Source organism: Gopherus evgoodei, chromosome 13, assembly GCF_007399415.2.
Source record: "Gopherus evgoodei ecotype Sinaloan lineage chromosome 13, rGopEvg1_v1.p, whole genome shotgun sequence".
NCBI lineage: Eukaryota > Metazoa > Chordata > Testudines > Testudinidae > Gopherus > Gopherus evgoodei.
In genome coordinates, this window is record NC_044334.1 from 30,508,972 (window position 1) to 30,534,808 (window position 25,837).

The 25,837-nt window shown below is 55.6% G+C and overlaps 1 protein-coding gene across 4 annotated transcripts in view; it reads left to right on the plus strand.

Annotated features, from left to right (window-relative positions):
• The window catches only part of EMID1 (EMI domain containing 1), a 104,477-nt gene that overhangs the window by 12,733 nt on the left and 65,907 nt on the right, over window positions 1–25,837 (plus strand). For all 4 annotated transcript variants that reach the window (XM_030583146.1, XM_030583145.1, XM_030583147.1 and 1 more), the window contains exons 3-4: window positions 12,314–12,427; window positions 13,538–13,641. In XM_030583146.1, the coding sequence (XP_030439006.1) occupies window positions 12,314–12,427; window positions 13,538–13,641 (218 nt within the window). The remainder of the gene's footprint in view (window positions 1–12,313; window positions 12,428–13,537; window positions 13,642–25,837) is intronic.

Below are 25,837 nucleotides of genomic sequence, written 5' to 3' on the forward strand. Positions count from 1 at the left end.
GCAGCAAGGAGCACGGACTTCAACAATAGGCTTTGTTAGGTGCAGAATGACCGCTGAACGTGCATTTGGCAGATTAAAAATTCGCTGGCGCTGTCTTTATGGCAGGTTAGATCTAAATGAGGAAAACATTCCCATGGTCACAGCAGCCTGCTCTGTGCGGCATAATATTTGTGAGGCTAAGGGTGAAAAGTTTTCCCCACGGTGGAGCACGGAGGCGGATTGCTTGGCTGCTGATTTTGAGCAGTCAGATGCCAGGGCTATTAAAGTGACACAACAGGGAGCTATTCGAGTCAGGAAGACTTTGAGGCACCATTTTGACTATGAGCACCACTAATGTGTCTTTCTATAAAACATTCTGCCATGCTTTGTTGACTTGCCACCTTGCATGAAAATGTTGATGATTGCTTCCTGACTGTGATTTGTAGTCTGCAAATGTGCCAATTGCCACTATGTATTAATTCCATCAGCAATAACTGTATGTAGGAGACAAATAAAGATTAATCAAAAGCACTATCTGAAAGATAATCAATTACCAATAAACAGCACACAGAAAATGCTTTGTTGAAAGGGACATAATACTGAGAAGGGCACTCTCCTGATGGAGGTTCTCATAGCTGTGTGTAAGCCCAGCTCTCATTTAGGAAGCTGTCCGAAGGGGTGGAGTGAATGGGGTACTGCAATGGAGTAGGAAGATGCAAGAAATGTGTAGGAGGAATTTTGGGAGGGCATGGTGAGCAGTTCTGTATGGGCTGCAGGGGCTGGCAAGTATTCATATGTTCTGCCATCAGCGCTATTAGAGATATCAGCATCTCCATTTGCCCTTCCATCACCTTTATCATCTGTTCCTGGCCCACCAAAATTCACTCGTGGCCCTGCTTCCTCTCCTGCTTATCTATTTATAAATTTTCATTAACTGTGTCCCTCCACACTCTGTGTTCTTGTTCTGTGGCATGAGAGGATTAGAGCACCCCAAAACATGTCCTCCTTGGTCAAGTCCTTATCTGGCCAAGGTGCTCTGCCGGTGTGTTGGGGGTTCCCTTGAAGGCCACATCTGCAGAAGCACAACAAACAATAAACAGAAGCATGATTGTTAGTGCACTCAGAGCATCGAATCATAACGGTAAAATACACCTCTTTCTCACTGTCCCTTGACAAGCACACAGCTCAGTGAATGCCCTAAATATGGTGAGTTTGGCCTGCGGGGGCTGCGTTCAAGATGGGGCAAGAGTCTTGGTGGTTTTTTAAGGGGATCACTGCAAGTAACTAGGGACAATATTGTAAATTCTGCCACCATTTTCTACAGGCCAGGCCCTATGCTGTCTGCCTGTGTGCCGCTTTGGTCCCTGCACAAGTGGTTGCTGATTGGCGCAGGAAAGTTTCCTACAATGGGGGAAGGAACAAAGCAAATCTGCCACAGAACCTTTGGCAGAGGATTGGCAAGTATCTCCAGGAAAGTTTCCTAGAGATCTCTCTGGAGGATTCCCATGAAATCTTGGTGCGCATTAACACATTGTTCTGCCATACTACTTAGCTGGAATTAGCCCAAACACTCCAGGGTCGAGAAGAGGTCCTGGCTCACCATGGTACCAGGTGACTGTGTTGCCTGTACCATCTCATCCTCCAACTCCACTTCCTCGTCCACCACTTCATCCTCGTGGTAGAGTCCACTGGCTGCTGTCTCCAGCCCCACCGAAGTATCCAGAAGGCTCATGGTGGTGGAGGTAGGGTCACCTCTGAGGATGGCATCCAGCTCCTTACAGAAGCAGCAGGTCTTTGATGCAGCACCAGAGCAATGGTCTGAGTCCCTCGCCTTTTGGTATGCCTGCCTCAGCTCCTTTATCTTGGCACTGCCCTGATGTGTGTCCCATTCTTAGCCCTTCTCCAATATGCCATGAGAAATCTGACTATAGGTATCAAAATTCCTATGGCTGGAGCAGAGCTGGGACAGCACAGCCTCATCTCCCCACAGACCCAGCAGATCCAACAACTCAGATGTGCTCCAAGCAGGAGAGCGTTTGCTGTGTGGAGCCACTATGGCCAGCTCTGCATCTAGCAAACAAGAAGTGGAATTTCAAAAATTCCTGGGCCTTTAAAGGGCCAGGGGCAGGTGTCTGTGTACTTGGTGCAGGGCAGCGAAGTTCAAACTGCTGACCAGAACAATCAGGATTGGCATTGTGGGACATCTCCTGGAGGCCGTTTATGGCAACATAACCAAGCACAGTGTCTACATTGACACTGCATCGATTTAACTTTGCCGCAGAAAGCTTTATGCCTCTCATTGAGGTGGGTTTTGTCAGCAAAGCAGGAGAGTTTGTTGGTGGGAGGGGCATGGCAGTGTGTACACCTCCACCGTTTTGTCAACAAAAGCTGATGTTTGTGGACAGAACTGTAGTGTAGACAAGGCTTAGGGAGAGGTCACTGCAAAGGGTATGAGAAGCAAAGGGCTGAGGCATTCAGTGGGGTGACGTGGTGCCATGAGTGAGCGTTGCAGGAATCCTGGGGCCACATCCTGATCTCTGTCACTCTGCAGTCACACTGATGTAACTCCATGGACTACAAGAGGGTGACTTCAGCTTTGCCCCACCATCAGTAAGATCAGAATCTGGCCCTCTGAGCTCATTAACTCGGGGTGAGACTGTCCTATCTTGAAAGATCCCTGTCAGAGGGAGGGAGAGGTCTGAAACCAGACACCCAAAGTGCATGTCTTGGCTGCACCATGTGGCTCATGTTACCTGCCTATTCACTGGCAGGGCCGCCCAGAGGATTCTGGGGGCCTGGGGTCTTCGGCGGTGGGGTCCCCCGCTTCGGAGGTAATTCAGTAGCAGGGGATCCTTCTGTTCCAGGACCTGCCGCCAAAGTGCCCCGAAGACCCATGGCAGGGGCCCCCCGCCTCCGAATTACCGCCGAACAATGAGTGAGGACCATTATTTGCAAATGTGATAGCATGTACTGGCTCTGAGTCTTTTTGCTGATTTGTCTTTTTAAGATGCCCGTCTCTTGCAGCAAGTCACCTGCCCATTTGATTTTTGCCACCAGGTCATTCCAGGTGAGGTGTTCTATGTCCACAGCCCCCATGGTCAGTTTTGTCTGAGAATTTAGTCCTGCATAAGTGCTCAGGGTCCCTGATACTGGAAAGTGACAATCCCATTCTCTTCTGTCTGGGGTCATGAATCAGAGAGAGCTGCCAGCATCTTCTTTCTAATTAGGTAAGCTTCAGTGGCCTCTTCTGGTTTCTACTCTTCCTTTATGTATAGTTTCTCAAGGGAAGAATCAGGCAGTAATATTTTAAGAGCATTTATCATCCATTCCCAGGGTCCAGCGACAGTCCACTCCCAGAGCATCTGCATCACAAGGAGAGGCGCATAACTGAGCCAATTGGTTAAGTCCATGCCATCAGCAGAGGGGTACATTTGCCAAATGTGAGCCAGTCACACAACAGCAGTGTCATGGCTCAGTGGCCCCAGTCTCCCAGCAATAGCCTTGGCTTGACTAGGAGACTATCCTACTACGTCCATGGCCAGCTCTGTTGTGCAACTATGTGTTTAACCTCCCTTGTGGAAACAGGGGCAACATTATGCACGTGTGGCCAATCAGGGTTGAATGGGCTTTTGGGGCCAGCATCAGGGGGTATCTCTATTTTCCCAGGGGGCTCCAAATCGCAATCCTCTCTCAACCTTACAGCTGCTGCCACCCCCTTATGGGCGCTAAGTTGGACACGCAATTTACTAATCTCTGCCTTACACTTCTGATGGCCTGCTGCTGCCTTGGCTGCCTGAGTCTCATCTGCCAGGAAGCGAGTTGCTGCTCTTGCGTCTTCTAACAATATCTCTGTGTGTGTTAACTTTTTCCTATACAGTTCTGCATTCCTGCTGGCCTTGTCTCTCTCCACGTGCATATTTCTAAGTACAGTCGCCATTTTAAACTTTTCTGCTCTAAATTCCCACCCATCTGTCTCACATTTGTTTGAACGCTGTTGTAACTGCTTTTTCTCCAGTTCCAGTTCCTGCCTCCCCTTTATCATTTCAGCCATGTCCAGACATGCATAAAATAACGTCCATGCAGCAGCTGCATCCTTTGCACTCCCCCATGGCTTTCAGGTTGTGCAATAGTATTCAAAGCTCAGACTCGCTTCAGTCAGGGGATTCTCACCGTTAAAGCACCTCCTTTCCCAGGGGCACTTCCCCTTCTTCATTACCCGTCTCTCTGACCTGTTGGTTTTCTCCTGTCTCAAGCAAGCAGCCAAGGGTTTTGTTTCAGCCATCTCTAATTCTCTTATCTCACTAATGATCCTTACCAAAAGGCCTTTCACACACTCACAGTACTGCTCTAAAATGTTTACTTTTAAGGTACAACTCTTAACTCCTTATTGCATGGTCCTATAGTTACTGTAAGCACAATTCTTAACTTAAAAGTTATAGGACATTACCAAATATTCTATGAGAGAGGCACCTCATTAAAGGAGCTTAGTCTGAAAAAGTAAGAGACAGTTTGTGCAGGTCTGTGCCTCAGTTTCCCCACTCCTCAGCAACTACTCAACAATTATCACGTGATTATCGTCATATGCTGCTCGCATTCTCCACCAATTTGTTACCAGATTTGACCGTTACTTTGGGGTACACTCATATATTAGGGTTACTCTTGGGGGGGGGGGTAATCTTCTATCAATGTTCTGCTTGTGTCACTTGTGTTCTCATGTGGAACTCTACTTCTCCCTGCTGCAAGTTCCCTCCCACTGGAGCTGTCCTGCAGGACCTAGGTTCCCCCAGGCTGGGTTCCTCCACCCCAGAATCACATGAACACATAAATTAACAGAGCACATCTGAGCCAACCAGATCAATCGGCACTCCCAAGCTGACCCCTTATATATCCCTGGACTCAGTGGGCTGGGTCAAGCAGCACTTCCATGCTGCCACCCTCCTATGCCACAGGTTCAGCACGTCCCTATCCCCATGTTCACATTACAGGTGTTTTGGTAGCAACCCACTTGGTGAACAAACCCCACAGGATTTTTGGGTGCTGCAGGGATCTTTAGCCTAGGTACGAGGAGCGTTGCTGCAGAGCAAATGAGGAAGCCAAGAACACAAAAGAGAGAGCGGGAGGGAGGGAGGGAAGCAACCAAGGTCAGGGCCGGCTCCAGGCCCCAGTGCACCAAGGGTGTGCTTGGGGTGGCATGTCGCAGGGGGCCTCTGCAGGTTGCCGGAAGGGCGGCAGGTGGCTCTGGTGGACCTCCCACAGGCGTCCTTGCGTAGGGTCCGTTGCTCCCACGGCTCTAGTGGAGCATCCACAGGCACTCCTGCGGGAGGTCCACCGGAGCCGCTGGACCGGCGAGCGGCAGAGCGCTCCCTGCGGCGTGCTGCCCTGCTTGGGGCGCGAAATGGCTAGAGCTGGCCCTGGCCAGCATAACCATAAAAGTTATTTATTGCCAGGTAATAACCATAGGGGAGCAAACAACCAGAACAGATACAATATTAAATCTAGCTTAAAGCTGATTACAGAATCAGGTTTAGAAAACCGTCACTGATCTCACAAGTCAGGGTCAGAAGGCTGTACTGAGAGCAGAAAAAAATCAGAGAGCGAGCTGGGTTCTCAGCGCTCTGTGACGCTTGAACTGGTTGGGGGTCCCAAATGGTGGTGGTAGCTGAGGGTCTGGAGTGCTGGAGACAGGCAGATCTCCCAGCATGAACAGTCAGGGGAAGATGAAGTCTCAGTGGAACTGACGCTGTTTGGATCCAGGCATCAGAACACACTTGAGCCTGGGTAGGGGTTTTTGTAGGGAAACAACAATGGTTCAAGGGAGAACCCTAGATTTGTTTATGGGTAAACAAGGGAGATACCAAAGCTGTTTTGTTCAAGCTAGTCCATGGGAGTTGCTCATTCCTGGCTGTGGGTGATGTTCCTTCAAGGGAGCTCACAATGCAATTGGACAGCTTCACTATTTTGGATACCAGTCAAGGATTTATTACTAGAATTGGTCTGATAACTGCTGAGCTGGGGGTGTGCAGGCGGGTTCATTAATGTCTGGGGCAGAGATCCCCCACCATGCACTGCTTCCCTGGTCCCCAAGTTCTGTGCGGTTTTTGCCTTGGAATCTGTTCTCCATTCTGTATGGAGATGCCTTCCTGTCCCATCTTCATAAGAACATAAGAATGGCCCTACTCGATCAGACCAAGGGTCCATCTAGCCCAGTATCCTGTCTTCCAACAGTGCCAGGTGCCCCAGAGGGAATAAACAGAAAAGGTAACCATCAAATGATCCATTCCCTGTCGCTTATTCCCAGCTTCTGGCAAACAAAGGCTAGGGACACCATCCCTGCCCATCCTGGCTAATAGCCATTGATGGACCTAGCCTCCGTGAACTTATCTAGTTCTTTTTGAAACCCTTTTATGGTCTTGGCCTTCACAACATCCTCTGGCAAGGAGTTCCACAGGTTGATGCATTCGATGTGAATGAAGCTAGAGGAGTTGCCTTAATCCTTGTCCAGAGAGGTTTAGGTGTGTCTCCCACTACCTTTCCATTGCTTTTCCAAACCTTTCTTTTGATCGGTTTGCCTGGGGGCCGGGGTCGGGTTCCTTCGTGAGTCAGACAGGCTGGATACTGCCCTCTGGTTCCCCAAGAACACAGAGCTGACAGGTAACAGCATCTAGAGGGTCATCTTGCTGCTTTAGGAATCTGCATGCCTGAGAAGAGCAGTGATCCATCTAATCCAGTGATCATTGTCAGGTGCCTTAAAAAAGGGCTGATCCCAATCAGCACTCAAGGGCAAAAGGTCTCAGAGCCAGTTCCCAAGCTCCTGAGCCTCCCAGTCTACCTAATGTCCCTTAGCTATTTCTTTGCAAACATGTACATTTCTTGCTTACACCGGTTTTCCTGCCAAAGAATGGCCGCTTAACTAGGTGATGGGCCATTTGATTATTCTGCCACTTGGCTGAGATGGTGACTAGCCTTTTATCTCTGAGGAACTGGTTTGTGTCTTGTCACAGGGGCTCTGCATGTCCATTAAGGGGAGGGGCACCCCCCTGCTTGCCCAGTGCAGGGTTAATACACCCTGCCACACAGTTGTGACTCTCAGCTGGGCCAGACAAACAGAGTCAGGGACTCTGGCCCTCTGGACAGAGCAGAGCAAACAAATAGTCCAGCTTTTCGACAAACCTGAGTTTCAGCCCCTAGGGCAGGGTGGAGCAAATGAACAGGCTGTAGCCCCTTGGCCTCTTGGCTGGGGCACACACTGGCAACCAGCAGATTCAGTCCCCTGTTTGGGGGGAACAAACAAACAGTCTATAGCCCCTGAGACTCGTGGCTGGGGCAACCAATCACAAATAGGGCTCTGGCCCCCTGGGGGGGACACAGGGCCGGCACTTCCATTTAGGCGACCTAGGCGGTGGCCCAGGGCGCCAGGATTTGGGAGGGCGGCAGACTGCTCTGGTGGACCTCCCACAGGCGTGCCTGCGGAGGGTCCGCCGGTCCTGTGGCTCCGGTGGAGCATCTGCAGGCACACCTGTGGCAAGTCCACCGGAGCCGCGGGACCGGCGGACCGTCCGCAGGCATGCCTATGGGAGGTCCACCGGAGCCACGAGACCGGCGGACCGGCCCTGCGCCTAAGGTGCCAAAAACCCTGGAGCTGCTCCTGGGGGGACAGAACAAACAAACAGTGGCCAGGGTCTCTGGCATTACTGGGATGGAGGGCGGGGGAACCCGGGCCCACCCTACTCTACCAGGTTCCGACCCAGGGCCCTGTGAAGCTGGTAACTCCCCAGTTCAGGATTCAAGTATCGGCATCCAGTGCATTCTCTGGGTCACTGCCTACCCTTAAGTCCAATGCGGGCCTGTCTTCCACTAGCAGCAGTTTGGTGTCCCTGTCAGTTTGGTGTCAGTGTCTACTGCCGGTGTGCTCTCCACAGTGTAATCCAGGATACCCAGCTGTCTAGGGGTTTGACTGATCTTTGGTAGGAGCCAGCAGCACACATCCATTCTCCCCTCAGCCAGCCCCACATGAGCTGGCCAGCTTCCTTTTATCTGCTCTCTCCATCTGGAGCATAGGTGAGAGGGAGTGGCCTCTTGTGCCCAAAGTGACTGGTTAACCCCCATGTGGTTGCCCGTCACATGCCTGCTTTTCTAAACTTGGAGCATGTCTCAGTAAGGTCATACAGTAGAATCTTATAACTTTACATACAATTTTGCCACACATTTTTTACCAGGACAATAATGTCCAGCAGATTATGAATTTTCAAGTGATGCCTCACAAAGCATATGTGATAAATGACAGAGAGGATAGCTCCCTTTTGTGGACACCCAGCTAGCCAGTTGACTATGGAATCCCTCTTGATGGTTGTTCTCTACTTACTTTACCTGTAAAGCAATGTTTCCCAAACTTGGGACACTGCTTGTTTAGGGAAAGCCCCTGGTGGGCCGGGCTGGTTTGTTTACCTGCCGCGTCTGCAGATTTGGTTCTCTGCTTCAGGCCAATGGGAGCTGCTGGAAGCAGCGGCCAGTATGTCCTTTGGCCCACGTCACTTCCAGCAGCTCCCATTGGCCTGGAGCAGTGAACTGAGGCCAGTGGGAGCCGCTATCAGCTGAACCTGTGGACGAGGCAGGTAAACAAACTGGCCCGCCAGGGGCTTTCCCTAAACAAGCGGCGTCCCAAGTTTGGGAAACACTGCTGTAAAGGGTTAACAAGCCCACAGGTAAAAGGACAGAAGTGGGCACCTGACCAAAAGAGCCAATAGGAAGGCTAGAACTTTTTAAAATTGGGAAAAAACTTTCCCTTTGTGTCTATTGTTGTTTTCTGGAGAGCGGAGACACGGAGCAGCAATGCTGTAAGCAGCTTTAAAACCAGGTATGAAAAAGCATCAACTCATATCTCGAACCTACTTATCTGAAACCCCAGATGTGTAAGTAGAGGAGGAATGTCTAGAAAGATGTGATTAGGTTTATTTCTTGTATTTTGTAAGGCTTGTGGACTAACCCCAGATGCTCTGTGCTAATCCTGGATGCTTTTGTTTTGCTTGTAACCTTTAAGCTGAACCTCAAGAAAGATATCTTGATGCTTAATTTTTGTAATTGTTTCTTTTAAGCTCTAGCAAAAAGCCTAAGTTCCAAATGTATTTGGGTTTAATAAAATTTACCTTTTTCAAGAACAGGATTGGGTTTTTGTGTCCCTAAAAGGTTTGTGCACATGTTGTTTAATTAGCTGGTGGCAACAGCTGATTTCCTTAATTTTTTTCTCAGCTCTTCCCCAGGGGGTGGTGAAAGGGCCTGAGGGTACCCCACAGGAAGGGATTCCCAAGTGCGCCTTCCTGCGTTCTCAAAAGAGGTGTGTGGGGGGGAAGAGGAGGGGTTGCACTTGCGTAGTGGGAGCATCTACTCATCCAAGGTCAGAGAGAAGCTGTAACTTTGGAAGTTTAATACCAGCCTGAAGTCACCAGTATTAATTTTTAGAATCCTTGCACCCTGCCCCCTCTTCTGCACTCAAGGTGGCAGAGTGGGAAATCAGCCTTGATAGCATACTTTGTACCAAATTTATCATAGTCCTGTAGAAAGGGAGAACCTAGGGATACAGACTGTCACACCATGTGCCGTCCAGTCTTATCCAGAGTAAAGCAACTCACATCTGTGCGGTGCGGTTCTCTCTCTCCCAGGGGGAGGACTGTGTGTGCAGAGCCATGCCTTGTTTTGGCAGAGCTGGATTTTGGGTTCAAATGCCCACCCAGCTTGGTGTGTGTGAGAGAGGAGGCCAGTGAGATACTGGCACTAGGCACTTGGAGCAGGAGGCAGGGAAGTCTAGGATGGGCCTTAGCTCCTGCAGAGGTTCGTTCCACAGTCTGGGACTGTTTGCCCACTTGCTGGTGGCCTCAGCAACAAGGCCAAGAACTGAGCATGCCTCAGAACCTGAACTGCCTTATCCCAGGTTCATGCATACGGCAGTGTCAGTGCAGGGGAAGGTGGCAGAGAGGAAGCTAGCCATGCTCTCATACCACTTTAGACTGCAAGCTCTTTGGGGCAGGGACAGTCTCTGGCCTGGCCTATATTTAAAATATAGGTTGACACAGCTACAGCTGAGTGCCTGCCACCCCGAGTGCCATAGCACTGCTGCCCTAAGGCCCAGCATAGACGCAACTAGATTGATGGAACAATGCTTCCATTGACCTCATGGCTGTCACTCAGGGAGGTGGTGTTCCTGCTCCTCTTCTGTCACTATAGAATCATAGAATATCAGGGTTGGAGGAGACCTCAGGAGGTCATCTAGTCCAATCTCCTGCTCAAAGCAGGACCAACCCCAACTAAATCATCCCAGCCAGGGCTTTGTCAAGCCGGGCCTTAAAAACCTCTAACAATGGAGATTCCACCACCTCCCTGGGTAATCCATCCCAGTGCTTCACCACCCTCTTAGCGAAAAGTTTTTCCTAATATCCAACCTAGACCTCCCGCTACTGCAACTTGAGACCATTGCTCCTTGTTCTGTCATCTGCCACCACTGAGAACAGCCAAGCTCAATCCGTCTTCTTTGGAACCTTCCTTCAGGTAGTTGAAGGCAGCTATCAAATCCCCCCTCATTCTTCTCTTCTGCAGACTAAACAAGCCCAGTTCCCTCAGCCTCTCCTCAGAACTCATTTGCCCCAGCCCCCTAATCCTTTTCATTGCCCTCTGCTGGACTCTCTCCAATTTGTCCACATCCTTTCTATAGTGGGGGCCCAAAACTGGCCACAATACTCCAGGTGTGGCCTCACCAGTGCCAAATAGAGGGGAATAATCACTTCCCTCGATCTGCTGGCAACGCTCCTACTAATGCAGCCCAATATGCCGTTGGCCCTCTTGGCAACGAGGGCACACTGTTGACTCATATCAAGCTTCTCGTCCACTGTAATCCCCAGGTCCTTTTCTGCAGAACTGCTGCTTAGCCAGTTGGTCCCCAGCCTGTAGCAGTGCATGGGATTCTTCTGTCCTAAGTGCAGGACTCTGCACTTGTCCTTGTTGAATCTCATCAGATTTCTTTTGGTCCAATCCTTCAATTTGTCTAGATCACTCTGGACCCTATCCTTCCCTCCAGCATATCTATCTCTCCCCTCAGTTTAGTGTCATCTGCAAACTTGCTGAGGGTGCAATCCATCCCATCAACCAGCTCATTAATGAAGATGTTGAACAAAACCAGCCCCAGGATCGACCCCTGGGGTACTCCGCTTGATACTGGCTGCCAACTAGACATTGAGCTATTGATCACTATCCGTTGAGCCCAACGATCTAGCCAGCTTTCTATCCACCTTATAGTCCACTCATCCAATCCAGACTTTTTTAACTTGCTGGCAAGAATATTGTGGGAGACTGTATCAAAAGCTTTGCTAAAGTCGAGATATATCACATCCACCACTTTCTCCATATCCACAGAGCCACTTATCTTATCATAGCTGGCAATCAGGTTACTCAGGCATGACTTGCTCTTGGTGAATCCATGTTGACTGTTCCTGATCACCTTCCTCTCCTCCAAGTGCTTCAAAATGGATTCCTTGTGGACCTGCTCTATGATTTTTCCAGGGACTGAGGTGAGGCTGACTGGTCTGTAGTTTCCTGGATTCTCCTTCCTCCCTTTTGTAAAGATGGGCACTACATTAGCCTTTTTCCAGTCGTCTAGGACCTCCCCTGATTGCCTGTAGGATGTGTCTGCACTGCGGAATTGTGCTGGCACAGGTACAGCCCTGGAGCTCTGCTGTTCTAGTCCCTGTCCTGGAGGCCTGGCCTTTCACCATGTCTTTGTACAGCACCAATCACAACTGGTCTCTGATTTTGGTTGGGGCCTTGAATGGATGAAGGGGCCAGGAGTGGGAAAAGGCTCAGTGCTTTCTGCTTCTGCGTGAAACACTCCCAAGGTGCCAGCATTTAACTGGGAATACCGGCCAGAGGAAACTTGCATGGTTGGTGGTGGGAGCATTTACACACTCAGGCTGGGGAGTAGGGAAGCCTGGACCTGATTCAGAGGCAGAGCAGCACCTTGGAGGGAGAGACACTGGCACGACAGTCAGAATGGGGAGCCCTGGAGAATCAGCCAAGCTCTTGGGGGATGTGGCATTTGCTCCGAGACAGCAGGGCTGATGCATCCAAAGGGGGGCTGGTTTAAGCAGCTGGGCCCAGCCTGGCATCTCTGTGCTTCTCTGTGACTGGCTGGGCCCTGTGGGGGTCCCAATGATCATTGGACACCAGTACATTTTGGCCCAGCAGCCAGCGCTACTAGGGCTGGTGAATGGCATCTGCCCCCGGAGCGGGAGCAGGGGCAGGGGCAGGAGCAGGAGCAGGGTGTGATGCAGCCTATGTTGGTCTCTTTCAGGAACTGGTGCTCGTACATAGTCACAAGGACAGTTTCCTGCCATGTCCAGAATGGCACCTTCCTGCAGAGGGTGTTCCAAGGCTGCCGCTGGCCTGGGGGCTGCAACGGAGGCAGGTGAGAGAGACGCTGCTGCATCTTTAACCTCCCCTTCCACCACCCCCACTCCCTGCCACGTGCTGCTTGTCTGCTGTGCCGCACGTGGGCTGAGCTGGGCATGGAAGGCACATGCTGCAAGGTGGGGAGGCTTTGCTTCCTCGTAGGGCCCCTCACGCTCGAACTGCTGCAGCCCTGTCACAGCACCTGGGCTGCTCCTCCTTCTCCCACCGCAGAGACCCACTCAGTCTCCACTGGCCAGGTAGCCACATGCTGCTGGTTACTATGTTCCCTCAACCTGTGCAGCAATACTATGGACAACATCCCTGCTATCCCCAGCCCCAAGAGGAACAGAGGTTTCCCTTCCTGGAGATCTCACTGATTCTGGACCCCACTAGCTCTGCTCCTCTCCTGGCACATCCTTCCTGTGCCTTTGGCTCAGGCCTCAGCTGATGGGCTAATTAGTCCTTTAGCTCTCCCAGCTGTGATCCTGATGAAGGAATTACATTTTTGCCCCAGCCAGGCCTCTCTGGGGGAGCTAGAGTCATCGGGGTGCTGTGGCTGGTGAGCTGCTCTCTGTCCCAGGCCCCATGTTACTGGGAGGGGAATGAAGAACTAAGCTGTGGGGCCCATCCAGTCCCAGATTCCTCTCACTGCCCCAGTCCAGAGGGACCATCTGCTCCTGGGGCTGCTAGGCCACTCAGCCTCTGTTTCATGAAGACTCGGGCTCCCCTCCACCAGCCTACAGCCAGATGCTCCACCCCTTGTCAAGGGAGTGCTCCATCCATCCTGGATCCTTCCACAGCAGCCCCCACCTGGAATGGCTTCCCCACTCATTCCTGCTCCATGTTGCTCCTGCACCATGGGAGGCTCCGGCCCATCAGCTGATCCCAGCAGGGGCCAGGCAGGAATCCACTCCCTCCCCTTGCAATGCTGAAAGGAGGACAGCAAGGGGCAAACTTCCACCCCCAGAAGCATCACGCCTGGGTGCCTGCTGGAGGTGGGGACAGGTTACCCACCTGGGCTGCTCTGTAGCCACAGGCCCCTTGTGGTGACAAATGTTAGGGATGCTGGAGGGCGCTGAGAACAGATCAAGCTCCTGACGCCCGGGGGGCCCTTTCTGTCTCGCAGCTACAGAGCCATCGTGAGACCAGCGTACAAGGTGGCCTACAAGACGGTCACGGCTCTGGAGTGGAAGTGCTGTCCAGGCCACTCGGGGGTCAGCTGCGAAGAAGGTAGGAAAAGCTGGATGAACAGGGCTCCTGGGGGATGTTCTGAGCTGAGTGAGCCACAGGGCAGCTGCTGGGAGCACTGGGGCACTGCAGGCCGAAGAGCTGGCCTGGATCAGAACAGTCCCCTCCTACCACAGGATTGAAGAGGCCTGGATTTAGATCCCTTCCACTGTGGGGCAGAGGGGAAAGTGAGGCTCAACTCCCTCTCTGTGTGGGGCAGAGGGAGCTCTAGGGGCAGCTCCCTCTCTGTGTGGGGCAGAGCGGGCTCTGGGGGGCAGCTCCCTCTCCATGTGGGGCCGAGGGGGCTCTGGGGGCCGCTCCCTCTCCGTGTGGGGCAGAGGAGGCCCGGGGGGACAGCTCCCTTTCCGTGTGGGGCAGAGGAGGCTCTGGGGGGCAACTCCCTCTCCGTGTGGGGCAGAGGAGGCTCTGGGGTGCAGCTCCCTCTCTGTGTGAGGCAGAGGAGGCTCTGAGAGGCAGCTCCCTCTCTGTGTGGGGCAGAGGAGAATCTGGGGGGCAGCTCCCTCTCCGTGTGGGGCAGAGAGGGCTCTGGGGGTAAATATACAGGGTAGTTTGTGTGGGGCAGATGATACTCTGGAGCATGAGAGTCGGATGGGGTGTGAGTAGTCGGAGGAGGTACAGTGTGAATGCTGCTGACATCAGCATCAGCCCCATGCATCAGCGTCAGACACTGGATGGCAGAGATCAGTCACGGCATCCTCTAGAACGCCCCATGGCACCTTATGCTGCCAACCTAGAGGTCAAGCGATCCAGGGCACCTCCCAGGGAATCTGAGGAGACAGGTACAGAATCAGACCATGTGGGGCAGAGGGATCTCTGCGGGTAGTTGTATGGGGCAGCCCCCCTCAGTGTGGGGCAGGTATGGGGGTTCTCATCATTGGTCATCCCCGAGATGATACTAGGGTGACTGGGCAGCCGGGATGGGAGCAGATTCTTCCCCTGATGTCAGCGATTTCAGTGTGTTGTAGCCCATTAGCCCTGGACTGCCTCTTCTAATTAGTTACTGTAGGGCTGCTTGTAAACAGTGATGCTGTGGAGCGGGGCTGTTGTTATGGTAGGGCCACACATGGCTGCACAGCGTATCTCATTCCTCCTGCACTGCTCATCCATGAAAGTCGCATGAACTGGTGCCCGTTGCTAGAGTCCTGCACGGATACACAAATATATATCCGCATCCGATCCGCGATCCGCAAAAACAATCTGTGGGTGTCTGCAGATATCCTTGGATTTGCAGGGCTCTACACTGGGGCCTGGGCTGAGACTCCAAAGCTTCCCCCCGCCAGAGCCAATCGGGGAGAGCCACGGACAGCTGTGGGGAACCCATGCGGAGTCGAGGACCCTCCACCTGCCCTCAGCTGCCAGGGGCTGCTCTCAGGCCCCCTCCCCCATACCATGGGCAGGTGGAGAGTCTGCCACTGCTCCCCACAGCTCCTTGGCCAGGGGGACACATGTGGTACTGCCCGGGAGCTGCTCGGGCCCCCCGCCCAGGGCAGGTGGAAGGTCTGCCGTGGCTCCCCACAGCTGCCTGCCCGGCTCTTTCTGTGGCTGGGCTGTGGCTCCAACCTGCCCCCCTGGCCGAGGCCAGGTCAGGGAGCTGGGTGGGCAGCTGTGGGGAGCTGTGGCGGACCCTCCACCTGCCCTAGGCGTGGGGCCCAAGCAGCCCCCCACCCGGTTCCCCTGCCCCCCAGGCCTCCCACCCATGACAGGTGGAGGATTGGTGAGAGGTTCTGCACAGCTGCCCACCATCTCTTACCATCAGAAGCCTGCACCAATACAAAATTTGTATCCACATCCACATTGCTAGCCACAGAACTGGGCCACAGATATGTAGCGGATACCCTTGGATTTGCAGGGCTCTACCCGTTGCAGCATCGCTGGGCACTGCCAGGCCTGCCTGCCAGGGAGCTGCTACTTACTCGCATACCAGCATCTCCCAGCAGGAGGTGCTACAGGGGATGGCCCAGAAGCCCTGGCCTCTGCTAGTTGTATAGATGGAAGAGGATGTTTGAATGTTCTCTGTGAAGGCAGTTCCCAGCAGGGCGAGTCTGAGTTTACGATACCAGCTCGTCTGGATTTAAAACTGTCCTGTGAAAGGCAATTCACCCCTCCCCTTGGGAAATCGGTCCAAGGATTAATTGCCCTCATTGTAAAAAAGGGGCATTTTATTTCCCATCTGAATTTGCTTAGCTTCAGCTTCCAGCCCTTGGGTGTGTGAGGCCTTTGTCTGCTAGAGCAAAGGTCAACGTTTTCTTCCCCAGCTAGGTATTTATCAGCTGTCCTCAAGTCACCCCTTAGCCTCTTTGTTAACCCAAATTGACTGAGCTCCGAGTCTCTCACTGGAAAGCAAGTTTCCAATCCTCTATTCATTCTTGTGGCTCTTCTCCAATTTCTCCCCACACCTCGTTAATTGGGGCCACCAGCACTGGACACGGTGTTCCAGCCGTGGTGGCACCAGTGCCAAACACAGGGGGAAAGTCACCTCTCCACTCCTACCCGAGATCCCTGGGCATCAGGGAGCTCCTTTGGGTCTCAGCTCCAGCTGATGCTCAGGGGGAAGGAGGTTGACTCAGAGGCTGTCAGCTTGGTGGGGGCCTCCTGGATCACCCCAGAACCAGCTTGGGGGGAGAGCAGGGCTGCCATGCTCTTCTGAAAGCAGGGGGCTCATTTCTGATGCAGATGGAGCAGAGTGATTTGAACTGTGCCCAGGAATTGCTCCTCCTTGTGCCAAGAAAGGACAGACAAACTTAACTGTGACCCCACCATGCTGAGGCAGGCGGGACTCACAACCATTGTGGAGGGGCCAGAGCAGGGGGCAGGTAAGCCGATCTCCCCCATCCGCAGGGTGGGGGCAGGAGGAGCGGGAGAGGGGAGGCTGAAGGGCTGCTGCAGTGATTTTTTCCCAGCTGCAGTCGAGGAAGGCCCAGGCCTGGCTACCCGCCAGCTCCTCTCCACTCTGCCAAGCTATCAGCCTTGGGGTGCCTCCACCCATCCTGCTGTTGAACCGGTCGGGGGGGTGGGGTTGGGGGAACGACACCTGTGGATGGAAGAGGCAGGCTCAATGTCTTGGAGGTGCTCTAACTGGGGGACCCCCCCCATAATACACACAGCTCCCCTCAGCCCCCATCCCCCAGTTAGCTCCCATTGGCATCTCCCATCCAGCCCCCCATTTCCCCATCCAGCCCCTTCAGTAGACCCCAGTCCCCAGCTGGCCCCCCTTGGGCATCCCCCATCCAATCCACCTCACATTCTCTTTTCTGCATCTCCTGGAGTTGTTCTCAGGTTTTGGTGCAAGTTGACCCAGCCCTGGTCCCCTCGTTGTCTCTGGGCAGGGGCGGCTCCAGACATTTCGCCACCCCAAGCACAGCGGCATGCCGCAGGGGGCGCTCTGCCAGTCGCCGGTCTTGTGGCTCCAGTGGACCTCCCGCGGCTCCACCAAAGCCTGCGGGAGGTCCATCGGAGCCCTGCCTGCTGCCCTTCTGGCGACCGGCAGAGCGCCCCCCGCAGCATGCCGCCCCAAGCATGTGCTTGGTGTGCTGGGGCCTGGAGCCGCCCCTATCTCTGGGGACCAGCAGGCTGCTTTGAAATGTGCTCCAGAGGAAGAGGTGAGTGATGACGGCTGGATGAAGAGGGGGATGAAGGGGCAGCGATATGGGGAGCAGAGGGGCTGGGCGGGTGACCTGAATGGGGCCAAAGCTGAACTAGGCCAGGGAGGGGACACTTGGCTCCTGGAAGACGGCATTCTTGCTGTCCAGGTGGGGGATCAGAAGGCGAGGGATCCGGGCACCCAGCCATGGGTTAGGGGGATTCTCCCTGTGTGTGCCCTTCCCCTGACCCTGCAGACAGCCCTAGCTGGGCCTGCACCCTGCAGCCCACCCCCAGGCCTGCTCGCTCCCCGAGTCCAGAGGTGGCTCTAGGCATTTCGCAGCCCCAAGCACGACAGGCAGGCTGCGTTCGGCAGCTTGCCTGCGGGAGGTCCGCTGGTTCCGCGGCTTTGGCGGACCTCCCGCAGCCATGCTTGCGGGAGGTCCATAAGCCATGGGACCAGCAGACCTCCAGCAGGCAAGCTGCCGAAGGCACCCTGCCTGCCGCCCCCGCGGCACCAGCAGAGCGCCCCCCGTGGCTTGCCGCCCCCAGCACATGCTTGGCGTGCTGGGGCCTGGAGCTGCCCCTGCCCGAGTCCTATTGCATTGACCGCAGCAATGCTGACTCAGGGACTGAGGTTAAGGAAGCTGCTGAGCCCTGCTTGTTTTGCTGCTTCCTGGCCAGCTGCGGCTGGGAACTGGGAGCCTGTGAGTGCTCTGCTTGTCCCTCTGCCTCCAGGCCTTGGCAGGCGGCTTCCAAGAGCTAGAGCAGGAGCTGGTGGGGCCTGCTCCATCGGAGCTATTCTGAGGCTGCTCAGCTGCTGCACAGTGGGGTTGCCAATTTTGGTTGGACATATTCCTGGAGGTTTCATCACATGACATCACCTATAATTAAAGATTCCTCTTTAATTCCTGTAAAAGCAGCAAAGAATCCTGTGGCACCTTATAGACTAACAGACGTTTTGGAGCATGAGCTTTCGTGAGTGAATACCCACTTCGTCGGATGCGTGACTTTAATTCCTGGAGACTCCAGGCCAGTCCTGGAGGTTGGCAACCCCACTGTCCACTGGGCCTGCCACTAATTCACACCCTGCATTTCTCCCCCAGTGTCTCGGTGCTGAGGAGGTGGGATCTCAGCAGAAAAGCCGAGTGATTGAAACTCCATCTCCCCAGCGCTGCTGAGAAGAGCATGTTCCATCTGTCTCCAGGGGGAGTGAGCAGTGGCCTTGCCACACCAGAACAGTTCTCACTGGCTGACAGAGAGACACAGCCACCTAGTAACCTCTGCGAGCCAGGGACCCCTTTGTGAGTACCCGGTCCCCCACAGCACCGGGTGCTAACCCGCTGTGCCCCAGGCGTGCATCATAGGGACAGTTCACACCTCTGGAATTCTGCCAGCGCTGTCTGGGGAATGCAGTGCTCTGGAGGCTCCGGGACCCAGCACTGTCTCTGGGATGCCTCCTTCAGAGCTTTTCTCCCCCTGACTGTGGGTCTGGAGCTGGGCCGGGCTCCATCTTCCTAGTGCCTTAAATCCCCTTTCTTCACGGCTCCTGCTGATGGAAACTATGGTCTTCTCAGTGGCGCCAGTGGAAACCCTTCACACACGAGTCCCAGCAGCAGATTCTTGCCCTGACTGTTCCCAGCAGTCGGACCACGCTGCTGAGGCTGTGCCCAGCTCCGGGCTGTCGAGTTTGTGAAAAGTGGTCTATCGACTCCATGGTACCTGGGTCAGTGCTGTTCATCCTCCCCTGGCTGGAACACCTCAGGCAATGCTGGTAAAGACACCCAGCTCCTAGCTCACGGGACTGGCTATAGAGCAGGGGTGGGCAAATTACGGCCCGTGGGCTGTATCCGACCTGTCAGGGCTTTGGATCCGGCCCACGGGATTGCCACCCCCATGCCGGAAATGGCCAGCACCACATCCCTGCGGCCCCTGGGAGGGGTGAGGATAGAGGGCTCCGTGCGCTGCCCTCGCCAGCAGGCACTGCTCCCTGCAGCTCCCATTGGCCGGGAATGGGGAACTGCGGCCAATGGGAGTGTAGTGAGGTGGTCTGGCTCCCCTCCGCCCCAGAGGAGGAAGAGCCCAGACGGAGGCCAGAGTGGGCAGAGCTAGGGAGCTCTGAGCCCGCCCCCCAAAGGCTCCCGGACCCATCGGGGTGTAGTGAGCCAGCATGGCTCCCTTCCGCCCCGGAGAGGGTCGAGCCCCAGTGAACTCTTGTATACGTGGTACCAGAAGTGGGGATCTGATTCCTTGAGCCCTGTGAGAAGGGGCCGGAGTGGGAGATCCAACCCCAGAGAACCATGGAGATGGAGCAATTGTTTAAGCTGCTGACGGAGAGTCAGGAGTGGCAGCAGGCCACTCAGCTACAGCAGCAGCAGGCGGCCGCCCAGCTCCAACATCAACAACAGCGGGACGCTGCCCAACTCCAGCAGCAGCAGCAGCTTATTCAGCAGCTGGGAGCCCAGCTGCAACAGATGGTGACAGCGTTACCGCACCCCATAGACCCGCAGCCAGGGGACAGGGCTGGGGCACCACACCCTGCTGCCCCAGTGCGACTGACCAAGATGGGCCCCGACGATGACCCCGAGGCATTCTTGGTTACATTCGAATGGGTGGCACTGGTCACTGGGTCAATGGGCCACCCTTTTGGCCCCATACCTAACAGGGACTGCCCAGACAGCCTACCGAGGGTTGGCAATGGAAGAGGCAAGGGATTATACCCGGGTAAAGGCCGCGATCTTGGATACCTTAGATGTCAGCCCAGAGACTTTTCGGCAGCGGTTCCAGAGCCAGACCTACCCCTAGAGCACCCAACCCTGGCTGGTGGCCCAAGCCCTGAAGGAGGTGTGTAGGCGATGGCTACAGCCAGAGATGAGGACAGCAGAGGAGGTTACGGAACAAGTCGTCCTGGAACAGTTTGTGCACACCCTACCGGCCTGAGGACAGGCCTGGGTGCTCTGCCATCAGCCGGCGACATTAGCCGCAGCTGTCTCACTGATGGAGGACTTTCTCGTGGCCGAAACACCTGTGGGGCCCAAACGCTCTAACGCTGAAAAGAAAGGGGACGCCCTGACCGGGCCGCGGAGCCTTGGCTGCGGGCAGGAGGCCCACCCAGGGTCTTGGTTCAGACGTCCGGATCCTTCGCCTCGGCCTGGACCAGCGCCCCCCGTGCCGAGTGTCGCGAGGGTCCACCGGAGTCCCCCCAGAGGTCCGAGAAGAGCCTCCTCCCGGGGCGGTCACCCTGAACTCAGACCCTGTTTCCATTGTGGGAAGTCCGGACACTTGCAGCGAGACAGCATGGAAATGGACTGCAGCTTCGGGCAGGTCTGTGCAGGGGACACCAGGGCTCAGCTACCACAAGCTCCCAAGATCACAGTCCCGGTAATTGTCAGGGACCAGGCCACTCAGGCTTTGATCGACTCTGGCTGCAGTCAGACGCTCATTTGCCAGGCTCTGGGACCCCAGGCAGACCCCTGCCTGGGAACGATTCACCTGCAATGCATCCATGGGGCTGTCCGGCCTTACCCTAGTGCTTGGGTCCCGTTGACAGTAGCTGGCGTCACCCGATGAATCGTTGTCAGCTTAGCCCCTCGACTGGCGTACCTGGTAATCCTGGGGTGGCCTGGCCCGCCTTTGAGGAAGTCCTCTGGTCGACCCCAGCGCTGGAGGGGGAGCGTCATGAGGCTCTACTGGAAGAGGTGTGCAGGACCCTGGGAACTGAACCAGGGACCGAAGAAACCGACAATCCCCTGCTGGAGCCCACGGCTGAACCCCTCCTCCATACTGATTTTTGCCATGACCAGAGAGCTGATCCTACCCTTAGCCAGGCCTATGAACAGTTCGCGGCAGTTGACGGGACAATCATCGACCCCCAGCATGCAACCCAGTGGCCACACTTCGAACTACGCCGGGACCGTCTTTACCGGATCGACCGGGACTCCTGCACAAAGGAACCCCAAACACAGCTGCTGGTACTGCGGTGTCACCGGCGAGCCGTGATGAAGCTGGCACATGACATCCCGGCTGCTGGGCATCTGGGCCATGAGAAGACCCTCGCCCGGATCTTGACGTGGTTCTTCTGGCCTGGTATTCACCAGGAGGTGAGGAACTATTGCAGCTCCTGCCCAGAATGCCAGTTAGCCACTCCCCAGCGAGTGCCCAAGGCACCCCTGGTCCCCCCTATAACAGAGACTCCTTTTGAATGAGTGGCCATGGACCTGGTGGACCTACTCCCAAAAAGCGTTGCCAGGTTCCAGTATGTCCTGGTCATCGTTGACTACGCCACTCGTTTCCCCGAGGCCATCCCATTGTGGAGCACCACCACCCGGACCATCGCCGGGGAACTGGTGAAGGTCTTTGCTCGGGTGGGCCTGCCCTGAGAAATCTTAACCGATCGAGGCACCAATTTCACCTCCAGGTTGTTACATCAGGTCTGCGAGCTCCTGGGGGTAAAACAATTACGCACCTCCATCTACCACCCGCAGACGGACGGGCTGGCGGAACGGTTCAACCGGACCCTCAAGGATACGTTGCTGAAGTTCTCCCCGGAGGAGCTACGTCAGTGGGACCAGTTGCTCCCTCCCCTGCTGCTAGCCATTCGGGAGGTGCCCCAGTCTTCAACCAAGTTTTCCCCATTTGAGTTATTGTATGGGCGCCGTCCACGGGGCCTGTTGGACTTAATGCGGGAAAATTGGGAGCAGTCCCCCTCTCCAACCCAAGGACTCCTGAAGTATGTCCTCCAGCTGCAGGAATACTTTGCTCAGGCTGGGGCCCTGGCCCGTGAAAACTTAAAGACTGCAAAGGACAGGCAGGAACAGACATAACCAGAGGCGCAGGTGCATGACTTTGAACCTAGGGATTGGGTCCTGCTCCTCCTGCCCTCAAGCGAGTCAAAGCTACTGGCCCGTTGGCAGGGACCCTACAAAGTAGCTTGGAAGGTGGGGCCCGTCACTTACGAGATCCACCAACCCGACCGGCATAAGAAGACCCAGTGATACCACGTGAATCTGTTGAAGCCGTGGCAAGACCGGGAGGGCCTGCTGATTAACCCTTACCCGCCAGAGCCTGAACTGGGTCCCTGCACGCCCCAGACAGAGCACCTCGCTGCTCCCCTGCTCGGCGACACCCTGACGGAAGAGCAGCACAAGCAGGCCAAATGTCTCCTGCGGGTTTTTCAGGGAACCTTCACGGCCCTACCTGGATACACGACCCTGGTCTATCACTTCATCCAGACCAAGCTGGGGAAGGTAATCCAGGAAACGACCAGGTCACTGCCGTACCGGATTCGCCAAGAGGTGGAGGAAGAGATGCAGGCCATGCTGGCCTTAGGAGTCATCGAGCCATCTCAGAGTGAGTGGCGTAGCCCAGTGGTCTTGGTACCCAAGCCCGATGGCACCCGCGGTTTTGTATAGACTTCTGGCGGGTGAATGCCATCTCATGGTTCAATGCCTACCCTATGCTCCGCGTGGACGAGCTGCTGGGCCACCTCGGGAAGGCCCAGTTCATCACCACCCTCGACCTCAGTAAAGGGTACTGGCAGATCCCACTCAATGACACCTCTAAGGAAAAGACGGCGTTCGCCACTCCAGGACTCTATCAGTTTACACAAATTCCTTTCAACCTCCATGAGGCCCCAGCGACATTCCAGCGGTTAATGGATCGCCTACTACGGTCCCATCGAGACTATGCGGCGGTTTATCTGGACGATGTCATGGTCTATAGCTGCCATGGGGAAGACCACCTGGAACGGGTAGCAGCGGTCCTGAGGTCCCTGCGACAGGCGGGACTGACGGCCAACCCAAAAAAATGCCGCATCGGATGGCAGGAGACCACGTATCTAGGGTACAGTATCGGGGGAGGATGAGTGAAGCCCCTCATCGGGAAAGTGCAAGCCCTGGCAGCCTGCCCAATGCCTACCACGAAACACCACGTCCAACAGTTCCTGGGGCTTGTCAGGTACTATTGGCAGTTCATCCTCCAGTTTGCTTCCATCGCAGTGCCCTTAACAGGACTGTTGACAAAGAACAGCCCCCGGCAGGTATGGCGGTCCCCAGAATGTGAAGATGCCTTCCAGACACTCCAGACGTGTCTCTGCCAAAAGCCGGTCCTAAATAGTCCGTACTTTCACCGGAGGTTCATCCTCCAGACAGATGCCTCAGAGGTGGGGCTGGGGGCCATCCTGTCCCAAGAAGTTGATGGAGAGGACCACCCAGTTTTATATCTCAGCCGAAAATTATTTCCCCAGGAGAAGAACTACGCCGTGGTTGAGAAAGAAGCACTGGCCATAATGTGGGCCTGTGACGCCCTAGGCTACTACCTTCTTGGGGCCCCGTTCACGTTAGTCACAGACCATGCCCCCCTCCGATGGTTGATGAAAATGAAAAATAATAATGACCGACTATTGCAATGGTATCTGGCCTTACAGCCCTGCGTGTTCACCATCCAGCATAGGGCTGGTAAGGAACATGCGAACATAGACTTCATGTCGCTCCTCGGAGGGATGGAAAAGCCTGGCCTCGACGAATGGGAGCCAAACTTGAGGGCAGGGAGTGTAGTGAGGTGGTGTGGCTCCCCTCTGCCCCAGAGGAGGAAGAGCCCAGCCGGATGCCAGAGTGGGTGGAGCTAGGGAGCTCTGAGCCCGCCCCCCAAAGGGTCAGGCGGTGACCCGGAACTATAAAGGTCGGTCCTCAGAGCTCAGTAGGAGCCCAGCCGCCGGAGAGAGCAGACGTCCCTAGGGGAGTCCGAGACTGGGAAGCTCCTGCGGCCCAAGGCAGCCGCCCAGACTGTCCAGAGCTACCCCGTGCCCGCCGCCCAGAGGAGCTGCCGGAGCTACCCCGTGCCCACCACCCGGAGGAGCTGCTGGAGCTACCCCGTGCCCGCTGCCTGGAGGAGCTGTTGGAGCTACCCTGTGCCTGCTACCCGGAGGAGCTGTGGAGCTACCCCGCGCCCGCTACCCGGAGGAGCTGCTGGAGCTACCCCGCGCCCGCTACCTGGAGGAGCTGTGGAGCTACCCCGTGCCCGACACCTGGAGGAGCTTCCAGAGCTACCCCGTGCCCACCACCCAGAGGAGTTTCCAGAGCTACCCCGTGCCCACCACCCGGAGGAGTTTCCAGAGCTACCCCGTGCCCACCACCCGGAGGAGCTGTGGAGCTACCCCCTGCCCGCCACCCGAAGGAGCTACCGGAGCTGCTGTCCAACCCCTGCTGTGACGAACCCATGCTCCTGGACCCCACAGAGACCAACGCCAGGACCCAGGTAGGGCCCGAGGGGGAATGTGGAAGTGGCCCGGGGGCAGCCGACCCCAGTCTGGCTGCAGCACTGCCAGAGCCTATGTCGACGTGTTGTGGCCAGGATCCCCACTGACTGAGCAGCGGATCGTCGGCCGCTGCTAGGGCCCTGGGCTGGGACGCAGTGGAGTGGGAGGGCCTGCGTCCCCCCTGCCACCCATCTCCGGGGTGTCAGACTACCCCTTCCCCTGGCCTGAGGAGGCTGAAGCCTGTCGTGACTGTTCAGCCCTGCCTGAGGGCCTGAGCTCCCTGACTCAGTGTTTGGTGCCCCACCCTGACCTAGGGCCGAGCTTGTACTGTCATTATAGCTCAGCCCTGCCTGAGGGCCTGAGCCCCCTGACCCAGCATTTGCTGCCCCACCCTGACTTAGGGCCGGGCTTGTACTGTCATTATAGCTCAGCCCTGCCTGAGGGCCTGAGCCTCCTGACTCAGTGGCTGTTGCCCTGCCGGAGCCAGGCCCAGACTAACCACAGTTCAGCCAACTCCTGCAAGGGCTACCGAGGGAGACCCCGGGCCGGACTAATCCCCCGGACCCATCGGGGTGTAGTGAGCCAGCATGGCTCCCCTCCGCCCCGCAGAGGGTCGAGCCCTGGTGAACTCTTGTACACGGAGCTTCGAGGGTAGTGCCAACAGATGAGGGCAGTGCACAGAACCCTCTGCCCCCTCTCTCCGAGGGGCCGCAGGGACGGCCCCTTCCAGGAGCAGCATGGGGCCGCTACCACCCCGGAGCTGCTCCAGGTAAGCGGCTCCAGGCCAGAGCCCACACCCTGAACCCTCCTGCGCCCCCTGCACTCCAATCCCCCTGCCCTGAGCCCCCTCATACACTCCGCACCCTCCTCCACCCCAGCCCCTTGCCATGAGCCCCTTCTTGCACACTGCACCCCCTCCCACACCCCACACTCCCTCCCATACCCCATACCCCTACCCCAGCCCTACATTCATGGCCCTGCATGCAATTTCCCCACCCAGATATGGCGCTTGGGCCAAAAAGTTTGCCCATCCCTGCTCTAGAAGTTAAGGCCAGATTGGACCAGCTAGTATGACATCCTGCATATCACAGACCATTAAACCTCACCCACACCAAGCCCAACAATCAGAATTAGATCTAAGTATCACAGCCCTCAGAAGATGTGCCCCAGGCAGAGAACAGGAGGGACCGAGGTACACCAGTGCTCAAGGCCACTGCAGTGGCAGGGAAAGGATTAAGTGAGATACACCCCAGATGATCCTGGCAAGCGACCAGTAACCACCTGGTGTGCAAGAAGGTGAAAGCCGCCCAGGGTCTCTGCCAGTCTGAGCTGGGGAAAATTCCT